General features: G+C 38.4%; 2 protein-coding genes across 4 annotated transcripts in view; one reads left to right on the plus strand and one right to left on the minus strand.

Moving 5' to 3' along the window:
- Positions 1-15,456, minus strand: part of LOC120473977 (uncharacterized) — a 139,638-nt gene that overhangs the window by 69,878 nt on the left and 54,304 nt on the right. The window lies entirely within an intron of this gene.
- The window catches only part of LOC148970756 (uncharacterized), a 48,530-nt gene continuing 37,842 nt past the window's right edge, over positions 4,769-15,456 (plus strand). The window contains exons 1-2 of one of the 3 annotated variants that reach the window (XM_089123841.1): positions 4,769-4,915; positions 5,111-9,114. In XM_089123841.1, the coding sequence (XP_088979967.1) occupies positions 4,858-4,915; positions 5,111-6,309 (1,257 nt within the window). In that variant the 5' untranslated portion in view covers positions 4,769-4,857 and the 3' untranslated portion in view covers positions 6,310-9,114. Of the gene's footprint in view, positions 4,916-5,110; positions 9,115-15,456 lie in introns of those variants that run through there. The other 2 variants (XR_016147799.1, XR_016147800.1) reach the window with 2 other exon arrangements.

Raw genomic sequence — 15,456 nt, forward strand, 5'->3', positions numbered from 1 at the left:
GCTCATCATCACCTGGCCAATACCATCCCAATACCAGTGGTGGTGGCAGCATCAACTGTAAGGATGTTTTTCAGTGGTTGGGAGACTAGGCAGGATCGAGGGAAATATTAATGCAGTAATGTACAGAGACATTCGCAATGAAAACCTGCTCCAGAGCACTCTGGACCTCAGACTCGGGCGAAGGTTCATCTTCCGACAGGACAACGACCCTAAGATTACAAAGGAATGGCTATGGGACAACTCTGTGAATGTCCTTGAGTGGTCCAGCCAAAGCCCAGACTTGAACCCGATTGACCATCTCTGAAGAGATCTGAAAATGGCTGTGCACCAACGCTCCCCATCCAAACTGATAGAGCTTAAGAGGTTCTGCAAATAAGAATGTGAGAAACTGCCCAAAAAAGGTGTGCCAAGCTTTTAGCATCATACTTAAAAAGGCTTGAGGCTGTAATTGGTGCCAAAGGTGCTCCAACAAAGTACTGAGCAAAGACTGTGAATATACTTATGTACATTTGATTTTTTTAGTTTTTTTTTAGTTAAATACATTTGCTAAGATTTCAAACATCATGACTTTTGTGTAAACATACGCCAATTTCGAGTCAAGTGGCGTGTTATCTTGACACATTTTGAGCTATCCGCGTGTATGTCTACGCCATTAACGTCTGCGTTATTCCGCGTGTCTGTAAACGCTGTCAAATATCCAAGCAAAACAAAAGCAAAATGTACATCTACATCTGTGGAACTATCTTTTTCTTTCCTAGGATGGTAAGGGAATAGTCATAACGCTGCCTTCACACTGGCAGTTTAAATCAGCTCCGTAATACGCAATACGTTCCCAACGGACGTCGTACTACACAGTAAAAATCGTCGGACGCGGGTAGAACAAAAATGGCGGAGAGATTAAAGTTTGATTCTGTCAGTTCTGTATGATCTCTCTCTGATTAGGGTTATGCTGCGTGAGGAAAGTTGCTCAGGACGTTGACATGTCAGGTCGGCTAAAAAATGTGATATAGTGGTCAAAGTTCAATGTCTACCTTCTAATTGCCCTTATAAACGTTAGAAAGTCATGAAAATAAAAAATGACATGACAACTTATCGTTATAAAATCATTATTTATTTTATTAAAAGTTAATAATTCAGGTTTGTTTATCAGTACCATAGCAACGCTCAACTTCCGCTGGAATTGTCGGATAGGAACCGTCCGTAGCTTTTCGCAGGAGTTCAAATTTTTGAACGCATCCGGATGACCAACGGACACGATTTTCTTCGCACCGCACTCGCTCGGACCCGTTTCGGACCCATTCGCATGCGGTCTGCGAATCTCCATAGGAAATGAATGACTTCCGGTCGTTTCGCAGCCGCATCGGAGCTGATTTCAACTGCCAGTGTGAAGGCGCCGTAAATGCCATTAACCCCAGTGACGGTTAGGTTTAGGGACGGGGTTGAGGTAAGTCATATATTTATATATACAGTAAAAACGTTAAGTCAACGATGTTCATAAACACGCTGAAAAGCGATTATGCATGTTGATAGCACGCCAAAAATGGAAATACGAATTGGCGTGTCATACATGCGCTACTTCATGAGATCAGTCTGCAAACAAACTAATTTCACTTTGTCACTTTGAAGTGTTGTTTGTAGAATTTTGAGGAAAATAATGAATTTAATCCATTTTGGAATAAGGTTGTAACATAACAAAATGTGGAAAAAGTAAAGAACTGTATAGTTTCCGGATACACTGTACACTTGTTAAGGCTGATGGTAAGGAATTACAGTTCTAACCAGATAAAGTACCTCAAACTGAGTGTATTACTGAGAAAAGTCCTGCTCAAATCGTCCTTGTTAGCCAGGTTAAATGAATTGTTGGCTAAACGTTTGCTAAATCAAAGTACTGGTTTAGCTCCGCAGTACTTGAGTGAGCTCTTAAAGGAGTAGTTCACTTTTAAAAAAACTTTTGCTGATAATTTACTCACCCCCATGTCATCCAAGATGTCCATGTCTTTCTTTCTTCAGTCGAAAAGAAATTAAGGTTTCTGATGGAAACATTTGAGGGTTTTTCTCCATATAATGCACATTACTGATAACCAAACGGTTCAAGGTCCAAAAGACAGTTTCAGTGCAAATGGCAAACTGTTCTTTGTCGTGATTTAAACGATCAAAAGGCTTTTTCCGGACGATGAATAAGGGTCTTTTTAAAGAGCTCCTAATATGGCATTTAAAATGTTCCTAATATTGTTCTGGGAGTCCCCAACAACAGTTTTACATGAATGCAATGACAAAAAGCACTTTTGTTGTCATATAATATGCATTTCTATTTACCTGATATGCTCCCGACTCCCAAATGATTCGTACAAACGACTGATTTTTCCAAACCACTCCTTTGCGTGACGCTAATCGGCGGTGATTGGTCAGATGACACAGTCAGTTATTGTTTGTTAGCATAACGCATAAACATATTGATAAAGCACTGCGGTACTACAAGACGCTCTATTCTTTATGACAACTCCAATGACAGCGACAAACATTTCACATATTTAAAAAAAAAGACATTTATGCTTATGTTTCGTATCTACGTCACTACGAACCAGCTAATGACTTGTTTCAAAAACAATTCATTTCATAGACTCAGAGTCGACTCTCACTTTTGAAAGACAATAACTTTATATACGGTGCACTTTCAGATATAAATCTTTGCAGGATGTTTACATTCCCTTAGAGCTATATTCCACACCACATGAATAGTCATTTTCAAAAATCCATGATAGGGGCTCTTTAAGCTAAACGATCGCTTAAAAAAAAAAAAAAAAAAAAAAACAACAACAACCAAAGTTTAGATTTTATAAGCTCAAATGGTCGCCTTCCTTTCTGTTTTGTGATGCGCGTTCGTGACTCTCCTGTTCAAACTCGTTCATCAAAATAAACAAATCTTTTTTTCCGAGTCAATTCGTTCATTTCGTTCGTTGAAACAAATGACGCACATCACAGAACAGAGCAAGGTGACCATTTGAGCTTATTAAACTTAAACGTTTTATTTTTTAAATGAGCGATCGTTTCGCTTGATAAGACCCTTATTCATCGTTTGGAATTGTTTAAAGCCCTTTGAACAGTTTGTACTGAAAGTGTCTTTTGGACCTTGAACCGTTTGGTTACCAGTGAAGTGCAGAATGGAGAAAATGAGAAAAACTGAGAAAAAAATCCAGAAATGTTTTCATCAAAAACCTTAATTTCTTTTCGACTGAAGAAAGAAAGACATGAACATCTTGGGTGAGTAAATTAAAAGGAAAAGTTTTTTTTTTTTAAAGTGAACTACTCCTTTAACGCATTAGTCCTCCACGTCTATTGCAATTCCTTTTCCCATTTAGCACCAAAACTTTGGAACAGTCTTCCTACCATTGTCCAGGAAGCAGACACAGTCTGTCAGTTCAAAGCTAGACAAAAAACACATCTCTTTGATGTAGCATTCACATAACACATTATAGACTTCTATAATTCAATATTAGGCTGCATAGATTAGATCAACCGGAACTGGGAACACTTCCCATAAATCCTGATGTACTCGTTACATCATAAGCAGGATGGCGTCTACGCCAATATTAGTCTCTCTGTTTATCCCAAGGTTTAACGCAGTCTGCCGGTTCCAAGTGCGCCTGGACACGACGACAACGCAGTCCTGTGTGTGAAAAGTGTCACTAGTCCCTCCCCTGTGAAGGCCTCCTTCTCTTAACCTCTGCAAAGATAAAACATTGAATAATTCTGGATAATTCCGGTTCAAGTGGCTACGTGGAAGCGATTTAAAAAAAAATTCTGTATTATAAAATTTTCAACACTTGCACCTTGGAACCCATTTAATGGTTTGTGTTCTCGAGCCACCAGACACTGTTTTGTGCTAATGAGTGGCCGGATAGCATCAGGGGTTTTCTGTTAGAATGGTGTCTTGTTATCAGCCCCTAAGTTAATAACTAATGATGGTTGCGTCAGAAGTGAATCAATCAAAACTAACTTTAGCTGGACAATAACTTGATTCTAGAGCTGCTGTAAAGCCAAAACAATCTCTTACTTTAATTTCCTATTATCACAGTAAAGCTCCTTTTTAAAAGCGCTATATAGATGAAGGTGACTTGACTAAATGAGCAACAACGACCACAATTCACTCCTTCAGTCAGTGAAGCTCCCACAGCCAGTGTTGTAGTACTTGAGACTCGGACTCGGTCTCGAGACCATATTTTAATGGTCTTGGTCTTGTCATGGACTCGTGTCCATTTGGACTCGGAATTGACTCGTACTCGAACATTTTTTTTTTAGGACTCGGAATCATTCCCGAGTCCACTCGAGTTCAATTGAAAATATTTTTCATGATTATTAATGTATGTTAATACAATATTTCTTTAAATTGATTGACATGCCCAGTGATTGGTGATTTTCTAGTGCACAACTGCGCATGACAAATTGTAATAAAATTACTTTTAACACCACCTACTATGTGGCCTTTTTACCCTAAACTGATCATATTTTTTAAACTCTAAGTAAATTCAGTAAAAAAAAAAAAGGATTTCTCTAAGTAAATAAAAGTAAATTAGGTAATCAACCCTCACTGATCTCGGTCTCGACTCGGACTCGACCGTCTCTGGTCTCGGACTCGACTTGGACTCGACTCTCTACGGACTTGGTCTTGACTCGGACTCGACTCTCTCTGGTCTCGGTGTCGACTCGGACTCGAGTGAGGTGGTCTCAACTACAACACTGCCCACAGCGTTTCATGAGAGTTTAAATGCTGGGGAACATTCCCATCTTCCCACAGGAGAAGAAGAAGCAAGCAGGAGGAATTACTCCAGGAGAAACTACGGACATACTATTGTAAAGATGGAGATTAAGGAAGAACCCTGCAGAATAAAAGATGAAGATACAGAGGAACAAATAGGTTGGTGTTTTCCTTTATACTGTTTATTTACTGATTAGGAACATAAAGTTGAAAACTGACATATAAAATATATCCAAAACTAGATACTATCAGACTCAGTATAGTAAACTAGATTTGTGTTTGATTGAGAATTAACTTTAATTCTTTGTTTCTCAAATGTGCTTTTCTCAATTTAATTTAATATGTTTATTTTAGACCCGATGGAAGTGAATGAAAACAAACCTCATCATTTAACATATGAATATGGAGAACTGACATGTAAAAATGAAGACAAGTATCATCTGTTTCAAAAACCTCATTTCAAAAATGAAGATGAGAATGCAGTCGTTTCAAAGACTGAAGAGAATTTCACCCAAAAACAAGGTGGAAAATCTGGATCTTTCAGCTGCTCTGAGTGTGGAAAGAGTTTCATACGTAAATCAACCTTTCAGAGACACGTGAGACTTCACACTGGAGAAAAACCGTTCTCATGCACTCAGTGTGGAAAGAGTTTCACACATAAATCAAAGCTTAATTTGCACACGAGGATTCACACTGGAGACAGGCCTTATACATGCTCTCAGTGTGGAAAGAGTTTCATATTTAAGTCACACCTTAACAGACACTTGAGGATTCACACTGGAGAAAAACCATTCACCTGCACTCAGTGTGGAAAGAGTTACAGACATGAAGCACACCTTAAGACACACATGATGATTCACACTGGAGAGAAGCCTTATACATGCACTCAGTGTGGAAGGAGTTTCATTCGCAAAGAGGACTTAATTGTGCACACGAGAGCTCACAATGGAGAGAAACCATTCACATGCCCCCAGTGTGGAAAGAGTTACACGACTAAATCAGAGCTTAACAGACACACGAGGATTCACACTGGAGAAAAACAGTTCACATGCACTCAGTGTGGAAAGAGTAGCGGACAAAAATCAAACCTAATAAGACACATGAGAGTTCACACAGGAGAGAAGCCTTATAAATGCACTCAGTGTGGAAACCGTTTCACATCCAAAAGCACTCTCAAAGATCATCTGCACTTTCACTCTGGAGGGGAGTTGTTCAGCTGTGATCAGTGTGATAAAACTTATGTTGTGGAATCAAGCTTTAGAAGACACCTTAAAATTCATGCTGCTGTGAAGCCTCATGTTTGTTCTTTTTGTGGGAAGCGTTTTACCCGACTGCAACATTTGAAAGAACATGAGAGTATTCATACTGGTGTGAGACCTTATGTGTGCTCTGACTGTGGGAAGGCCTACATTACATCAGGCGCATTAAAAAAACACCAGACAAGTCATAATGGGGAGAAACGGTTCAAGTGCTTACACTGTAAAAAGAGTTTCACCCACTTATCTACTTTACAGACTCATATGAAAGTACATTGCCAGAAGTTGTCTGAGTAAATTTCATGTTTAGATCCATATTTTACAAATATGTACAAACAAGTAAATAATTTGCTATACAGATTATTGAAAAGTTGGATAATTTGCTAAAGTTAGTGGTGAATTTGGATTGTCAATGGTAACCTGGGAGGTCAATATAGCTTAGAAAACTAGTGTCACCTTAAAGAGCCCCTATCATAGCATTTGAAATGTTCCCAAAACAGTTAAACATGCATGCAAGGATAAAAAACACTGTATTTGTCTTATAATAGGCATTTATTTATAACTGATTTTCTCAACGACTCCCAAATGATTCGTTCGACGATTAATTTTCCCAAACACCTCCTTTGAGTGACGCGAATCTGCGGCGATTGGTCAAATAACCCAGTCAGTTGTTATTGGTAAACCGTAGGCAGAGACTGTCGGCAACGTAACGCCCATAACCAGGATTATAGCTTGTCAAGTGTTGAAAATTGTATATATTGTTTGAACAAACGTGTCAGAAAAAGTGCACTTTCCACACGGTCCCTTACTCACGTCTCCGTCAAGAGCAAGCTTTCCAGGCGACACTCACATTGCGGCGGCTTTTGAGGGGCAGTGCTTATTATCAGTGTTGTAGTACTCGAGACTCGGACTCGGTCTCGAGACCATATTTTAATGGTCTTGGTCTTGTCATGGACCCGAGTCCACTCGAGTTCAATTCAAAATATTTTTCATGATTATTAATGTATGTTAATAAAATATTTCTTTACATTGATTGACACGCCCAGTGATTGGTGATTTTCTAGCGCGCAACTGCGCATGACAAATTGTAATAAAATTACTTTTAACACCACCTACTATGTGGCCTTTTTACCCTAAACTGATCCTATTTTTTAAACTCTAAGTAAATTCAGTAAAAATAAAGGATTTCTCTAAGTAAATAAAAGTAAATTAGGTAATCAACCCTCACTGGTCTCGGTCACGACTCGGACTCGAACGTCTCTGGTCTCGGACTCGACTCTCTATGGACTCGGTCTTGACTCGGACTCCACTCTCTCTGGTCTCGGTCTCGACTCGGACTCGAGTGAGGTGGTCTCGACTACAACACTGCTTATTATATAGAGCGAAGTCAGATTTGGCTAAGTCGTTTAGGAGGTAATTACCATTTTTCAATGAATGTCTGGTGAATATCAAAAAGCTGCGCGGAGTGTACACAACACACACAACACAATATAACTATATATGCATGCTACAGAAAACATAACAGCAAACATTATTAATATTACTTACAGATTGTGATTCGGAGGAGGACGAACCTGATCCATATACACTGGATACTGAGTCCTCCTTCAGGAACAACCAGCTTGCGAATGTTTCGTCATTAAAATGATGAGAACAAGAGGTTCGGGCTATACTGTTGCAAATATGAACTCTTGACCACTGATTCTTCACATGCTCTTCCCTGGACAATGGAAACAAGTGGCTGAACTGTCTTTGCAATGTAGAACACAGCGTCTTCTCGACATGATGCGATTCAGCTGAAGTATTTGAATGTGTTCTAGACGTCACTTCAAGTCTGCGCGCGCATTTGTTGGGAGCGGCCAGTGACCTCTCTACGTCACGATGTAACAGCTAATGACTCGTTTCAACAACAATTCATTTCATAGACTCAGAGACGACTCTCACTTTTGAAAGACAATAACTTTATATACGGTGCACTTTCAGATAAAAATCTTTGCAGGATGTTTTCATTCCCTTAGAGCTATATTCCACACTACATGAACAGTCATTTTTTCAAAAATCCATGATAGGTGCTCTTTAAAAACATTTGATGAAGCAATGTGTTTTATTTCTTTGTGGGGTTTAATTATTTTCCTTAAATATTAATTCATGAATCATCCAACAAGTAAAAAAAAAATAGTTTTGATGTGCAACAAAAGATTGATGTGCATCACAAAATAGAAAATGGCAGTAAGAAAATAGCCAAAGCATTGGAAAAAAGTTCCATTCCACCATCAGGGCAATAATTAAGAAGTTCATATCAACTAAAGATGCTACAAATCTGCCTGGATAAGGATGAGTGTGTGTATCGTTCAACTGCATGGCGAGGAGGAAAGACACTGGTCAAAGACTCTCCAAGGATCACCACTGGAGAATTGCAGGGATTAGTTGACTCTTGGGTTCTGAAAACCCCCCAAAATTCTAACATCCGCTATATCACCATATGTTAATTTACAGGTTTAAAGTAAAATCGTCTTGATTCATCCAAAACCAAACACCATATGCAATTGACAGACATGCAACTTCAAAAGGGACCTAGTTCTATGGTCAGATGCAACTTAAAAAAAAAAGTAAATAAAAAAAATTCAGGAAACGGGATAAAAAAAGTATACCACATACATGAATAAATATAGCGGTGAATCTTTAATGTTGTGGGGCCTTTTCATTTTTTCTTTTTTTTATGCCAGAGGTCCTGGACTTGTTCAGACACATGTTATTATGACTTCTAGCAATTACCAACAGATATGATGGGCCGTGGTTGGATCTTCCATTGGGATAATGATCCAAAACAAACATCAAAATCAACACAAATGTGTCGCTTAGCACAAAATGAAGCTTCTGCCATAACCGTCCCAGTTCCCTGACCTGAATCCTATAGAAAATGAATGGGCTGAACTGAAGAGAAGCACCAACATGGATCTAAAAATCTGCATGATCTGGAGAAATTCTGTATGAAGGAATGGTCTCTGATCTCAGGTCAGGTGTTCCTTAAACTCATAGCCATCTTTGATCATATTTACCAGGGGTGCCAATAATTCTGTCCACAATTGTATCACTCTAAAAAATGCTGGGTTGTTTTAACCCAATTTTGGGTAAAATATGGACAAACCCAGCCATTGGGTTAAAAATGTAATTTAAAAATGTAACCCAATGGCTGGGTTTGTCCATATTTTACCCAAAATTGGGTTAAAACAACCCAGCATTTTTTAGAGTTTATGTATATATTTCCTGTATATATTTTACAATCATGTTTCATATTCTTATTTCTCATATTTTCACATTGTCCAAAGTGATATTATTAGAATATTTCAAAACTACTAAATAGCAGCTGTATATACATACGTTTCCCATTCCCTTTTATAACATGGACTTTCACAGAGAGAATTTGAGTAGTGAATGTGTTCTGGGTCTGGCAATTTAGCTGTGACTTGTTTTGGAGCTGCTATCTAGTGGAAATTAGAGCTTTAAAATTAAAGCTGCCGTTGGCAAGTCTGGCAGATTGAGTGGACTTTTGAATGTTCACAACTCTCATGCCCCTCCCCACTATCAACGAATACCCTCCCACAGAGTTCGCGCTCGTCAGTGCGTGTGCACCAGCTTTTCTGTGAACGTGCCCGTCTCATCAGCATCCATCAACATATTTCCAAAAAGCTGAACTTTATTCCTTCATCTGGACATGTTTATACACCTAACGTTACGTTCACACGGATTTCAGTGCTAATGAACCTGCCCAACAAGTGCTAATGTAAGCTATCCATACCAACACATTTGGGAAAACATAGGCTACTTAGATTACTAACGTAACACTAAGACTTAAAGTAACTGGTTGATAAAGCGCATTTACCTGTCGAGAAGAAATGTTGCAAGCTCTGCATCCAGCTTGAACCCAATTAAATCACATAAATGATTGTAACTTGTGCGAGGGGTGGCGTGTGCACGACCTGTGATTGACAGTCAGATCCTGTGATTGACAGTCAGATCTCACACCCCCCTGAGCTGATTGGACTCGATGAACCGGGAGCGGTGGATTTTTGCAAAACAAATAACACGCTCCAGGTGGAGTTAGAAGCTCAGGTTTTTTTCTAAAACCACTTTATTTATGTTGTTCTGTCAGATTTTAGTGTCGATTTCACTGAATATGATCAAAAAAATGTTGCATCACTGTACACTGACTGTACATCAGTTAAGATATTGTGTTTTACCAAGTATTCTTTTAGTTGACAATTTACTTGAGCTTCCAAAATTTTTGCCAGAATAGAGAGTTTGGAAATCGGCCTATAATTGTGAAGATCTGAAGGGTCGCCACCCTTTAGCAAAGGAAACACATAGGCTGCTTTCCATAATTTGGGAATTGAATTTGTCTGCAGACTACAATTAAAAAGATCTGTTATAGGCTTAGCTATAATTTCAGCTGCAACCTTCAATAAAAAAGGTTCTAGGTTGTCTGGTCTTGTTGATTTTTTTGGGTCAATAGCTTTAAGAGCACTACAGACCTCTTTTAAAATGGGTTTAAAAACAAAAGTTTCTGGTGGTGCTTCAATGTTGGAATCAGAACTATGATAATTTAATTTTAATTTGGAAATTTGGATTTCTCAGACCTACATGTGTGCATTTTAGGGTGTTTAAAGGTCATAAAAATGGTAGAACAATAGCTTTAAAAGTATGTCAGTGGGCACTGGCAGTAGCATAAAAGATGACAGATTCTTAAATATGAGAATGAGGATAAATGTTGAAATGAATGATCCACGCTTGGATGCAAATGCAGAATGTTTCTGCTTATTGTTGACAATACACAATCCATATTCCTAACAGGAATGGCTTTAATGAGAAATATTTCAAGGATTATTTTGCATAGCCTAAATGAATTTCAATCAAACACCAGTGCAATCTTTTTGTGTCCAGACGAAAATGAGCAATTTATATATTAGCATTAAAGATTGGTTTCAGCAACTTGTTTCTTTCTAAGGTTAGATAATCAATTTTTTTTTGGCACTAATCTGTTAAGTTAAAGTTAAATTTTTTACTCATAAAGACAGTCACTTGTCGCCACCTACTGACTTACTTAATAATGCAAGTTGGGCAAACACAGACAAGCAGAGTGATAAATTGTGAAAAGGCTGATACTGGTGAAATATTTGAACACATTCGAGGACCATACAAATATATATACTTAAAAATGTTATACTAAATATATATTTATATACTAAATATATATATTTATACTAATGAATTGAGTTTATAGTTTATGTAATTAGCAAATAACATCTGTGTTAAATAGTAATATATTGTAATAATGTTAATCAAGCTGACTAAATCACATGACTGTGATGTTAATTCTCCATTTTCAGTGTATGTTTTATTAAAAAAAACGCCGATTAAAAGCCGTATAAGCTCGCGAGATGAAAAGTGACATCGGTTACAATAGGTAGCTAAAGTTAGACAGAAACGTTGATGCTAGCGATATGATTTCCAAACCTGAAATAAGATAGGAGTTAAAGGGTGTATTGGATGGGCTTTTATTGCGGGTTTGGTTTTATTTGTTGGAAAAAAAAATATAGAAATATAATTTGACACAAGAGGGCAATATAGCCCTATTTATGGTTTTGAGTTAAACCGTGACATCTACACGTTTTCCAAATTAGACCAACGTGATTATTTCACGTCTTGTCGTGATACGGGTTGGGCGCTGAAGTTACAGGAGTTTCTTCCCGTTGCTAAGCAATGGAACTAGGTCGAGTATTTAAAATGTTATGGTTAACACGGTTAACGTGGTTTAACGTCGATGTAAAACGTTGTTTTAGCGTACCTTTTGCTTAAACGAAGAGCTGGGGGACGCCGGAAAAATAGACATTTTACTCATTAGGCTGCTTCATTAAAAACGTGACATTTAGACGTTTTCTTCGGGGTGGATCCAGGCAAATGAATCATTTTCACCTTGAAAATAATATATATATATATATATATATATATATATTGCATTTTAAATAATAGAACATTTCTCAGCGATCATAAATAAAACAAAATTCCATTTTCTCGGTTTAATGAAAACCAATAGGTCGTTATGGCAGAGGCGAAAAAACATCCGGATCTCTCTCCAATGGAGCGTGTTAACGCGAACGTGAAGTTTCACGTTTGAGGGGGTTAAACCGTGACATCTACACATTTTCCAAAGTGGACTATTTCATAAAATACTCTTGGATCAACTACAAAACTACACTGGTGTTCAGGGACAGGCATTATCATTTTGTCTGTTTAAATGGGAAAAAACCAAAGATAACGTCAGTAGACTATGGAGTACCGCAAGGATCGGTTTTAGGCCCTCTGCTATTCTCAATATATATGCTGCCACTTGGTAATATTATAAGAAAACATGGAATTAATTTCCACTGTTACGCTGACGACACTCAATTATATATTTCATCGCGACCAGATGAAAACAATAACTCATCTAAAATGACAGAGTGTCTCAAAGATATAAAATGCTGGATGACGCGTAATTTCCTGCTATTAAATTCAGATAAAATGGAGGTATTACTTATTGGCAGTGGTGGAGGAAGTACTGAATCTCAGTACTTAAGTAAAAATACAAATAACCAGATAAATATTTACTTTAGTAAAAGTAGAAGTAACACAATGACAACCATACTTAAGTAAAAAGTAAAAAGTACCTGATTTTAAATGTACTTTAAGTATTAAAAGTAAAAGTACTTGCGTCATTTATTTTCGACAGGGGGTAACACTGTCGGGGTTTTTTTTGGGTCGAAATTTTGAGTTTCTCCAATCTTCATGAAACTCTGGATTCTGATAGAGGGGCATGGGCCTTAGACCTGAGTGCAAAAATGGAGGCTCTAGACCCTTCCAGAGCTGAAATATCGAAACTCAAAATTTCGACCCGAAAAAAAACCCGAAAGGGGTACCACTGTCGTTTTTTTTTCGCGTCAAAATTTTGAGTTTCTCTGATCCTCTTGAAACTCTGTATTCAGATAGAGGGCCATGAGACTTAGACCTGAGTGCAAAAATGGAGGCTCTAGACCCTTTCAGAGCTGAGATATCGAAAGTCAAATTTTCGACCTGAAAAAAAAACAAAAGGGGTACCACTGTGGTTTTTTTTTCGGGTCGAAATTTTGAGTTTCTCTGATCTTCCTGAAACTCTGGATTCTGATAGAGGGCCCTGAGACTTAGACCTGAGTGCAAAAATGGAGGCTCTAGACCCCTCCAGAGCTGAGATATCGAAACTCAAAATTTCAACCCGAAAAAAAAAACGAAAGGGGTACCACTGTCGTTTTTTTTTTGGGTCGAAATTTTGACTTTCTCTGATCTTCTTGAAACTCTGGATTCTGATAGACGGCGATGAGACTTAGACTTGAGTGCAAAAATGGAGGCTCTAGACCCTTCCAGAGCTGAGATATCGAAACTCAAAATTTCGACCCGAAAAAAAAAACGAAAGGGGTACCACTGTCGTTTTTTTTTCGGGTCAAAAATTTGAGTTTCTCTGATCCTCTTGAAACTCTGGATTCAGATAGAGGGCCATGAGACTTAGACCTGAGTGCAAAAATGGAGGCTCTAGACCCTTTCAGAGCTGAGATATCGAAAGTCAAAATTTCGACCCGAAAAAAAAACGAAAGGGGTACCACTGTCGTTTTTTTTTCAGGTCGAAATTTTGACTTTCTCTGATCTTCTTGAAACTCTGGATTCTGATAGAGGGCGATGAGACTTAGACCTGAGTGCAAAAATGGAGGCTCTAGACCCTTCCAGAGCTGAGATATCGAAACTCAAAATTTCGACCCGAAAAAAAAAAACGAAAGGGGTACCACTGTCGTTTTTTTTTTCGGGTCAAAATTTTGAGTTTCTCTGATCCTCTTGAACCTCTGGATTCAGATAGAGGGCCATGAGACTTAGACCTGAGTGCAAAAATGGAGGCTCTAGACCCTTTCAGAGCTGAGATATCGAAAGTCAAAATTTCGACCCGAAAAAAAAACGAAAGGGGTACCACTGTCGTTTTTTTTTCAGGTCGAAATTTTGACTTTCTCTGATCTTCTTGAAACTCTGGATTCTGATAGAGGGCAATGAGACTTAGACCTGAGTGAAAAAATGGAGGCTCTAGACCCCTCCAGAGCTGAGATATCGAAACTCAAAATTTCGACCCGAAAAAAAAAACGAAAGGGGTACCACTGTCGTTTTTTTTTTGGGTCGAAATTTTGACTTTCTCTGATCTTCTTGAAACTCTGGATTCTGATAGACGGCGATGAGACTTAGACCTGAGTGCAAAAATGGAGGCTCTAGACCCTTCCAGAGCTGAGATATCGAAACTCAAAATTTCGACCCGAAAAAAAAAAACGAAAGGGGTACCACTGTCGTTTTTTTTTCGGGTCAAAATTTTGAGTTTCTCTGATCCTCTTGAAACTCTGGATTCAGATAGAGGGCCATGAGACTTAGACCTGAGTGCAAAAATGGACGCTCTAGACCCTTTCAGAGCTGAGATATCGAAAGTCAAAATTTCGACCCGAAAAAAAAACGAAAGGGGTACCACTGTCGTTTTTTTTTCAGGTCGAAATTTTGACTTTCTCTGATCTTCTTGAAACTCTGGATTCTGATAGAGGGCGATGAGACTTAGACCTGAGTGCAAAAATGGAGGCTCTAGACCCTTCCAGAGCTGAGATATCGAAACTCAAAATTTCGACCCGAAAAAAAAAACGAAAGGGGTACCACTGTCGTTTTTTTTTCGGGTCAAAATTTTGAGTTTCTCTGATCCTCTTGAAACTCTGGATTCAGATAGAGGGCCATGAGACTTAGACCTGAGTGCAAAAATGGACGCTCTAGACCCTTTCAGAGCTGAGATATCGAAAGTCAAAATTTCGACCCGAAAAAAAAAACGAAAGGGGTACCACTGTCGTTTTTTTTTCAGGTCGAAATTTTGACTTTCTCTGATCTTCTTGAAACTCTGGATTCTGATAGAGGGCAATGAGACTTAGACCTGAGTGCAAAAATGGAGGCTCTAGACCCCTCCAGAGCTGAGATATCGAAACTCAAAATTTCAACCCGAAAAAAAAAACGAAAGGGGTACCACTGTCGTTTTTTTTTTGGGTCGAAATTTTGACTTTCTCTGATCTTCTTGAAACTCTGGATTCTGATAGACGGCGATGAGACTTAGACTTGAGTGCAAAAATGGAGGCTCTAGACCCTTCCAGAGCTGAGATATCGAAACTCAAAATTTCGAGCCGAAAAAAAAAACGAAAGGGGTACCACTGTCGTTTTTTTTTTCGGGTCAAAATTTTGAGTTTCTCTGATCCTTTTGAAACTCTGGATTCAGATAGAGGGCCATGAGACTTAGACCTGAGTGCAAAAATGGAGGCTCTAGACCCTTTCAGAGCTGAGATATCGAAAGTCAAAATTTCGACCCGAAAA

The sequence above is a fragment of the Pimephales promelas genome, chromosome 19 (assembly GCF_988280905.1).
Source record: "Pimephales promelas chromosome 19, fPimPro1.hap1.1, whole genome shotgun sequence".
NCBI classification, from domain to species: Eukaryota; Metazoa; Chordata; class Actinopteri; order Cypriniformes; family Leuciscidae; genus Pimephales; species Pimephales promelas.